Source organism: Lissotriton vulgaris, chromosome 4_1 (assembly GCF_964263255.1).
Source record: "Lissotriton vulgaris chromosome 4_1, aLisVul1.2, whole genome shotgun sequence".
In the NCBI taxonomy this organism is placed as follows: Eukaryota; Metazoa; Chordata; class Amphibia; order Caudata; family Salamandridae; genus Lissotriton; species Lissotriton vulgaris.
Genome location: NC_141691.1, coordinates 1,025,025,841 through 1,025,035,192, shown reverse-complemented (window position 1 = coordinate 1,025,035,192; position 9,352 = coordinate 1,025,025,841). Strand labels below are relative to the sequence as shown.

Here is a 9,352-nt window from a genome sequence, read left to right as displayed (position 1 = left end):
TTATGGACTTTAGTGACATCAAAGTCCTTTCTGGAAAAACAAAAGCTGAAAACCTCTGAGTAGGCGTCAACCAGGGCTTGGGAAGCTTCAAACCCTTTGAGGTTGAACAGGATAGGACTGAGATATAAAATAGGTCCGGGCACCAAAATAAAAGTGCCCCAGATTTGAGAACTAGGTAGGTAAAAAAGTGGCCCATATGTGCAAATTGGGGCAGTTCTGAATGTATAAAAAGACACGTTGTGTAAGTGTGTTGCAATGTAGGGAATACTGCATGGATTTGATGTTCCTGCAGACAATGTGGGGGGTAGTGAACAGCAAAAAAAGGCCCAGCAGATCATTATACAGACCAATAACCGCCCTAAAAACGACAACACACTGACCTGTCAGATAAGCCCGTCGAGCGCTGTCTGACTGCCCTATAAGTGAGCCCGACCTTGTGTTTGATGCAGCCCGTGAGCGGCCCGCACCTGGAGTAAAGGGGAGGGGCTGGAGGGCCTTTAAAAGGCCTATGAGAGCGCACGTCTACTAAGATTCCTCCTCCAGGCCCTGCTACGCTCACTGCTTGTGATTCGACGCGTGCGGTAAGGTGTTGGTTGGTATACGGGGTGCTTGTGGTCTGTTCTGGGTGACAACAGCTCTTTTTCCTGTGGTCTGTTTTGGGGTACACCTGCGTGACAAGCCGCAGTCTGTGGCTTGATCTGGGTGATAATAACGCGATTCCCCGCGGTATGGTGGTTTATGGTCTGTTCTGGGAGACTACAATGCGATTCTCGGGGCCTTAACGAGTGCTTTAACGATAACGATAACATTAACTCTCCAGTAAGCCCCACCGATGAATGTCTCTTAACTTTCGAGTGTACCGGGCCTACGGGTGATCAGTTGCTTCAGTCCAGGGCTCGTCTCTTGGACTTTTGGGGGTTGTGGTCCTGGTTTTATGAGACACACATGGCTGTAGCCCTCCTGAATGCGAAGACGAGCCTGGTATGGGAGACTCTGTCCTACTGTGAATAGTCGCAGCTTTCCTCGCTAGGACTAGAGCGGTCTTGAGATGGGCAGGTAATCGTTTGTATTCAAATTAAATGAAAAGTTGTTTGTATATGTAAAGACCAAGCACTTGATTGACGCCAGTGAGAGAATGGCCATGCTTGGGGAAGTTACTACTTGTCTCCTGTGCATCAGCCCGTTGTGGTGTTTTAGAGCATTCTGGGGCTTGTAGTTTTGTAATATAAACCAGTATGGACCGAATGGAGAGCTTTTGAATGTTCCACGTCGAAGCTGTATCGTATGCTGTCTAGTCCACTTACTTATTCTACATTTTGGTATTCCGGTGTACCTATTCTCTGGGGCTGTGAGAAACCTCGCAAGCTTCATAATGCAGAGGAGGCTAGGCCTGAACGTGCTACTCGCGCATTGACCCGAATAATGCGAGAGCTCGTAAGACTGGCTGAATTGGAACGCTCCCTGATCTGTTTGACTGGACCCTAAAAGTCCTGCACCCTTTGTATTCTGCGGCTTGTTGAGTTGCGTATTCGATAGAGAAGAAAAAAGCATATTTACAAGTCCCAGATGCAGACAACCTGAGTTGGGGCAGCTGACTATGCGTGCACCAGAAAGCGTGACGGCTCTGAAATGACTACGACTGAGTGTAGCTTACAATGCAACTAAAGTGGACCACTTGGCAGGCCAGCATGGATGCAATTTAAGGTCTCTCCGGTCCGTAATTTGATAAAGCTAATATACTCCATTCAATATTGCATATAATTGCTAAATTCTACGGGTGCATGTCGTGCTGTTCCAGTCAAACTAGCATTTCTGTCCTGTAAGCTGGGTTTAATGACTGAAGAAACAAGTCTACTTGTCTCAGAATGCAAAGAGGGAAACCTTATGAGCAGCTTGGGAAAGCCATAGGAACAACTCACTCCTGTAGTGTATTTGGCTAAAACGGAACAGCAAAACTGTCTTTAAACCAAGTGTTTTCTAATGATATCTGTGTCACAAAACGAACGACTTTGAGCTGAAGACGACTCTGTGCTTTATTCTTAAAAGAATATGTTGTGGGGCCCCAGTTTTTCTCAGAACTCCACTGCCTAATTTCAGGGTTGCTAAAAACCAAGGATGTCTAGTCTTTATTTTTACCTTGTGTTTCTAATCCACCATCACGCACAGCTCGCCTCTTTGGCTCACTCTAGACACTATTTTCTTACATTTACCTTCCTATTCTCCTTTTTGGGCTAGAGCATACCCTAGCACATGCATCTCGCGTGCGAGACAATAATTCTTAGAAAAAAGGGGCTACAGTCCGTTTTGAGAAGCTGCGGGGTGGCACTAGTCTGAGTGAACCCCCGCCTTAGGCATCTAAATGGAAGTCTTGGATTTACACCTTTCTTCAAACAGATCAGTAGCGTGCTTAAAAACCATTGGCAAAGCCCACTGGTCCTAGAGACGAGACCTAATTGCCAATGCATTTTTTTCTATCTTGAACTGGTTCATAGTCGGAGAATATACATGGCATAGTCTCCAAAAAGGCTGCTGGTAGGTAGGGTCGGACCAGGAACCTAAAGTAGCCCTGGCACATTTCAGCCTAAGCCTGTGGTGTACTAGAAGCTGCTGCCTGGTGGGATGGGGTAGGAGACTAGCTCCACAGGGCCCCTCAGCAAAAGTGGTGGGCCATGTAGGGGGGCCCATCCATGCACTTTGCAGGTGCCCCCTCACTGTCCGTCCATTGGCCCAAACAATGCATGGATAGTAAGCCTGACCACTAAAAGGTGAGCTTTTTGGGGGGGATTGTTCCCCCAAGACAACTAGGGAAATAATGGTGCATTGATCAACACTTTTGATCTATTCTGTTGAATTAGCTTTTAAAGCACAGTAAATGATGACCTTGCAGTGCACCAAAGTAGGCAGTCTGACCCACAGACATTCTAACGGTAAACACAAAAAATAAAATGTCTAGCATAAAACATGAATTTGTATAAAACATAAGTGCTCACACACTCTTAAGCACAGCAAAGAAGCGGAGCAAAAGGAAAGATCATTTAAATGGATGTTGGCATCTTTCTACCCAATAAGTGGCAGAGACAGCTTTAGCGCTGGTGGCGCTCAGTTAGACAAAATTGTTTTGGACTCCCTAATGGTCTCCTACTCCACAGACTACCTCACTGTCACTCTGAAAGTGCTCCTCATCGCTCCGTAGTCCCTTTCTCTTCTGTTTAATTTGGTTTATAGCACCTTTCATACCAGTGTAGGGTGTTGGAGCAGGTTACAACATGCAGAGAAAATTGGTGGGATCAGTTATTCGGTGTATAGAAAATCTTACATGAGACAAATGTGACTACAATGTGTAGGATTTTAATGTCGTCCACACTGGTAGGCATTTTTAAGTACTTGGTCTGGAGAAGCACAAACTCTGGGTTCAAAACCTAACCGTGATTAGGGTTGGCTTTACTAACAATTTTTTCTACCTCTACCTAAACAAAGACTTTTTAAAGATTTAATAATGAAAGACCGTGGGGAAAAAAACACCACTTTCTAAACTGTATCATGCAGCTTTGTCAGTTGGGCCCCTCTGCTAACTACGATTGTAACTTGGTAACTGCAAGTAAGTTTGAGAAAAGCAGTAACTCGCTGAGCTATCCACATCAAGTGCTGATATCTGCATGGTACCTGTTTTTTGCGCTACTTTAAACAAGTCTATAACTACGATCCCTGTCCAGAAGGGATATCGATATCATTCACCAGAGTGACAATTATTGTGGCTGAAAACTGGTGCTTTGAATAGTAAGTTTCCCTCCAACCCCCCTCCCCCCGAACAAAACCAGCTCGCACTTCCAGTCAAACCCCCGGTATGTTCACCCCAGCCCTGCTGGTGGGCCCCACTGGCTCAAATTTGGCATTGACGACTTCATAACTTGCTGATCGGCATTTTGACTGCACTGGACACACCGATCAGTGCCTGCTCTCCCTACTGCGGCTATCAAAGCACCAAGTAAAGGTGAGAACCGCAGTCTCTATAGCAACCACTCTAAATGCCAAGCTTTAGCCCCATCAGGATGAAGGGGCTCAGGTCTTTCTTGCATACCGCAGCTCCAATAACTGCCACCGATCTGGTCTAACTTGAACTGCTTGTACACTGACCTCTGACCTGGAGTTGATGTGTTAACACTCTAGTGGAGAACATGAAGAATGGCTGATGGCCGGAGAGTAAAATAGAACTATGGGAGAGCAAGACAGCACAGAAGGCAATCTTCGCCATAGCCGGGCCAGAGTGCATGAGATTGGATCCGAATGTTTGTTTGTACTTTGTGCTTTGTGTAGTGCCAATACGCTGCATTTTGGCGGTTTTTGAGAAGCGGGAACAAACAAAGGTGGAAAGGGTCTATGGGGGATACGAGATTAAAGACCCAACACCCTACCCCTAATGAACTAATAAACACATACAAGGGGTGCAAAGGTCTGTGGTGGCCTAAAATGTCAAACGTGTACTCAAAAGGTGAAAGTTATAGACTGTAAGGGTGAGAGCAAAGCAAAAGTAAACCCATCAGCCCACTCATTGGCGGAACTTCATCATCTGGGATTAAGAAACACCAGCCTGGTATCCACTAGGTGTCTCACCTTAAGAGGAATGTGAGTACAACAGCCAGTGTATGGTACACCAGTGATGGATATCTGGGTAGCAGTGTGTAAAGGGCTGTGGGAAGTGAAAAAAGTTGCCGTGTACAAAGCATATGTGCTATTAAGAAAGTGGTGAGATAAAATTGACTAGCATGGTGCCTAATAAACCTTTATTCAGACGGTCACCATGGTGAAAAAATTAAAAGCAGAGTTTGAATGGATGTAAGCATATATTACCATTCATGGGTGAATCAATCGGCGACATGTTTCAGCCGAAGGAGGCTTTCTTCAGGACCTAATACAACACTACTGCAACTGTGGTAGTAAAGAAATATCTGAATGTCTAAATATAAGTGTACATACCATGCCAGTGACAGTAACCTACCAGCCTTGTGTGGGTAAATTGGTAGGAGATGAAGTCATGGTATATTGAGACCAACTGCTCCTGCAATTTTGCTAGGAGATGGCCTCACCTCGCCTGGCGCTCGCTCAGGATAATGAGGCCCCGCTCTGTCCGTCGGTACCTCAAATCCCTTCTGAGTCTAGGGGAAGGTTTTTGAGAAGCCTCAAACCAGATAAAAAACTATAAGGTAACCCAAACGAAAGGGATGCTGTTGACACTGACCAGTAAGGGCGAAGAGTAATCCTGATTTGATCCATCTGTAGCAGTATCACAGAGCTCCTGTCTGGCTTGGACAAACAGTACAGAGGGGCTGGGGGAGCCTATAGATAATTTGGTACCTTTTGGCCTCTGGTTTCTGCCTGCTAGAGTGAGGGACTCTGTCATTTTTGAAGCTGGAAATTCTTTGAACCAGACTGAGTGTTTCTTTGTACTCTCTTTACAGATTGAAACAGTCAAGATGCCTCTGGAAGAGCTGTGTGAGGCTATGATCCAGACATTCAAGAAATACTCTGGAGCTGATGGCAAGACTGGAGAGCTGAACCAGGAGGAGTTGAGCAATCTTGTGAAGGAAGAGTTCCCAAGTCTATCTGTGAGTACAACCAAACATCTGTTTATTTTTAAATGTATACCTATTGAATGTTTGCCAGTGGTTTGAAAGAATGTAACTTGCAGAAACGGTCTTGCTGAGAAACTTCCCATAATGGAGTGCTTAATTTGCAGAATATTTAACTTTCCAAAACAAATGTTGTTAGCAGGAATATTGTAATTTCATAATCTTAGTGCTGTTCTTAAAACATTGATTACTATACCGGACAAGCGCCCCCTTGCAGGCCCATCCTCGATGCAAACCTTTACCAATTAATCCTTCCTTGTGTGTGAAACTATGACAAACCAACTTTACTGCATTGCACTTTATTTTCTTATTTTAATGTCTTGGTAAACTCGTCACTGTACTACGGAAGAAGCCCATTTTAAATTGCCTTACAATTCTGTTTGCATTTTAAAATATGATTTATGAGACTTGGTTGCAAATATTATTATATCTCCAAACACAACCCACATTTCCAAAAACCTTAAGACTTGCCTGCAGTGTCAAACATGAATAAAAAAACAGGCACAGGAGTTTCGGTTATAAATGATGAAAATCTAACTTTCAGCCTTGTGTTTGTACATGTCACCAGAACTGCTTGATGGCATTATAAGCCCATATTGCCCAGTTATGCGTTCTCCTTTATTGTAGGGCTTATTAGCCCAATGTATGCCTGGACCTTCACTACGCAGCTTGCAGCCTAGCAGGTGCTTTCTGAGTTCCTATTCATGGCTGTTTGGGTGCTGACTTTATAATAGAATGCCAGTTTGGTTATCTTCTATTGGTACTTTCCATTCCTTAGAGATGGATTGTCTATGGAAGTATAAAGCTTTGAGGGCTGATGGGATTTAGAACAAAGTACAGGATAACCACTATAGAGACACTAGTAGTGAAGTCACCTCTTCCACCACTACCTTTCAACATTTGGCAATATTCCCGCCTTTTTTTATTTTTAGGAATAGCATCTCAAAATCTCGTTTCACTTAAGTGAATATCTGTGCAGAATGTGTGGTCTCCTTTTAGATGTAATATTTTGCTCTTACAGAAGGCATGCACAGCTGCCTAAATGGGAATCTTCAAGATTACCTCAGTAGGGGTACTTGGCAAGCACATGTGCTCTTCAACCGAACAGGAAGCTTGAGCTGAGAAGCAGTGGCGGCTAAGAGGAGCGTCTCTTCACTGCCTCCAAGCAGGGAAAGAAAGGAAAAAATCAAATGATACCATAATCTATATAGTCCTCCTGCTGCAACATCTTGCTGAGGGGGTCCGGCTGAAGAGCATGGGAGTAGTGGTATAACCCTTGCAAGTGTGCAGTTATTCTTGGTCGGCCCTCGGGCCACCCAAAAAAGGTCATGGGCACTCTCCCTGTTCTCCATGCAAGCTGAATTAAAGCCTGCATATGGAACATGCTCACCCTTCCAGCCCCTGGCTGAGCCCTTTTTCTCGGCGCTCAGACCAATCGCAATGCTGCATTGATTGGTCAGGGGAGCCTGTGTGCTTCCTGTTCCTGGAAGATGAGAGCAAGACTCTGGACCAGGTGGGAAGGTAATTCTTTTAATTTAAGAAATATTTTGTGACCCGTGCCAGCCCTGCGCTGCCATGCTGGCCACCACTGGTGTGATGTTTAAAATACAGTTCCAAAATGTTAGCACCTGAGCCTTGAAGGCAGAGGACTTTCTGCCATGGTATCTGGAAACCATCCAGTCTACCTTACTTGTTTCAGATACGCATCACTTTGGTGTATTTTGAGTGTCTAGAGTGGTGTATATATTTTAACCACGTTTTAGGATTAAAAATAAATTTGGCAGGGAGAGTTTGACTAAGATTATACTAGTTTTTTGTAGGACGTTAGGAAGGGTCTTGAGTACACTTAATACATTTAATATTGTACAGGGACTGTAAGCCCGGTCACCAAATGACACCCTTCCAGTAGCCTCACTGGAAACAATGGGTAGGATTGGGTCATCGAGCCGCATGACAGATCACTTTTCTACCCCAAATTAAGGGGTAAATATAGGTTAGTTAAAGCCTTCTGAAAGAAACGACTCTTATGAATGCTGATAGATAAAAATAGCCAACTTACAAAAACTACTGTGATTGAGGTATAGGAACTGGCTTAGTACCTGACCAACTTAGCTGCACGCAAATAAAATGACTGATGGCTAAGCAAATGTTTACCACTAGTCGACTGTTCTTCTGTTTTGGGGTACTTCAGACAGGTCTCATGTTGTTACTCTGCCCTCCAAACCTCTGCATTTTCTTTTATTTATGTTTAGAGGAGGGCAGTGGTTGTCAGGTTATTCTGATGACATATTAGAAGGCAGGATGACCATATTGCCCCAGTGTTGGTTTCAAAGTCTGAAATTCCAAACCCTGGTATCCTTTTAGCTCTTGGATTATTTGCAGTATCCACAACACTAAATTCTCCTAGTTCCATATTTAGTCAATCTCTGAAAAGAAGGATGAAATTCTAGTCACAAATGGGACTTTAGGTTCAATCCACGTTTTTACATTGAGGGCAGGAGGACTGACTGGATGTTGGCTCTAGTGGTTCTAGGTAGGTATACTATGGATTGTAAGCCTCATCAGTGCTTGAGGCTGAGGGCCGTTGCTCGATGAAGGTCATGGGACACATGGATGCTGTAAGGGGTGTTGCAGAGCAAGAAAACGTAATGGGCAGTTCCTGTACTATAGAATTTTCTGACCTGCATGCTGTCTCGCAACTTTCTCATGCTAGAGAATGACCATGTAAATAGTCACTCTCTGCCCTGGTCTTTCGACTGAGACAGTCCTTCCTTAATGCAGCAGGTGACGGATGCAGCAACCCCAAGGGTGGGGCTTTAGGGTGACTGCATTCTTGGAGACCAGAAGCTGGTCTGCTGCCCTGGGAAGCATTTTGTTTGTTAAACATCCAAAGAACTACTACTTTAAGGCTGTGTGCGCCTCACGTGCTACAGAGCCTGCCATGGTATAGGATTTAAGCAACCAGTACTAATGGATGTCTCTTGTTGGCTAGCCCATCTAGTCCAAAGTAATATCTGGGAAACATCGGTTTCTTTAGAATGGTCTTATGAACATTGTTTAATGATGGTACTGAGTGCCCAATCTGTGTCCAGACCAATGCAGATAATTGAGGGTTGGAGGGAGGTGTTGGGAGGGAAGATTGAAGTAGAATGTTCTGAACGTATTGTAATTCATTATATAAAACTTTCTCCTCTTTATTGCTTCATCCTACAGGCCTCTGGGAAAGACGAGGACATGGCAAAAGAGGTGATGAAAATGATGGACTTGGATGGCGACAAGAAGGTTTCCTTCAAAGAGTTTGCCATATTTTTAGCATTTCTGAGTATGCTATTGGAGGAATGTGAATCATGATCGAAACCAAATTTTCTCCTGTCAATAAAAAATAAGGGACATATTTCTAGTTTGTTCGTCTTTTCAGTAATGTGTCTCTCTTGGCATGTGAGTTTATCACTTGGTTGATAAGGGGAGGCGATATACTGAAGTGTGTTTTAGTTTCCAAGCCCACTTGAGCGTGGGAAATGGAGCAATACAAGGCTACATGTAGGGAGTCAATTACTTCACCATGTACTTTCCCGTCTTCTAATGGAGTGCAAAGGAGTCATAAGTTCTCACTGCATACGTTTTACCTTGAATAAAGTGTTTACTTAAATATCATCAATGTGTACAGCACTCTACCAGGTTCACCCCGCCAACATGCCAGGCTGGTAAGAGGCCTACTAGGAAAT

General features: G+C 44.2%; 1 protein-coding gene across 1 annotated transcript; it reads left to right on the top strand.

The window, feature by feature from the left end:
• The first annotated feature begins 544 nt into the window (after positions 1-544).
• Positions 545-9,021, top strand: LOC147722822 (protein S100-A4-like). The gene is made up of 3 exons (XM_086966899.1): positions 545-581; positions 5,457-5,603; positions 8,841-9,021. Exons 2-3 carry the CDS (start codon positions 5,472-5,474, stop codon positions 8,976-8,978), a joined length of 270 nt encoding a protein of 89 aa, XP_086823025.1. The 5' UTR covers positions 545-581; positions 5,457-5,471; the 3' UTR covers positions 8,979-9,021.
• The last annotated feature ends 331 nt before the right edge of the window (positions 9,022-9,352 follow it).

Bases quoted from the DNA above. Each gene is read 5' to 3' on its own strand.
- LOC147722822 (XM_086966899.1), top strand. From the start codon at position 5,472: ATGCCTCTGGAAGAGCTGTGTGAGGCTATGATCCAGACATTCAAGAAA. The intron at 5,604-8,840 runs GTGAGTACAACC...TTCATCCTACAG, and splicing joins AAGAGTTCCCAAGTCTATCT to GCCTCTGGGAAAGACGAGGA.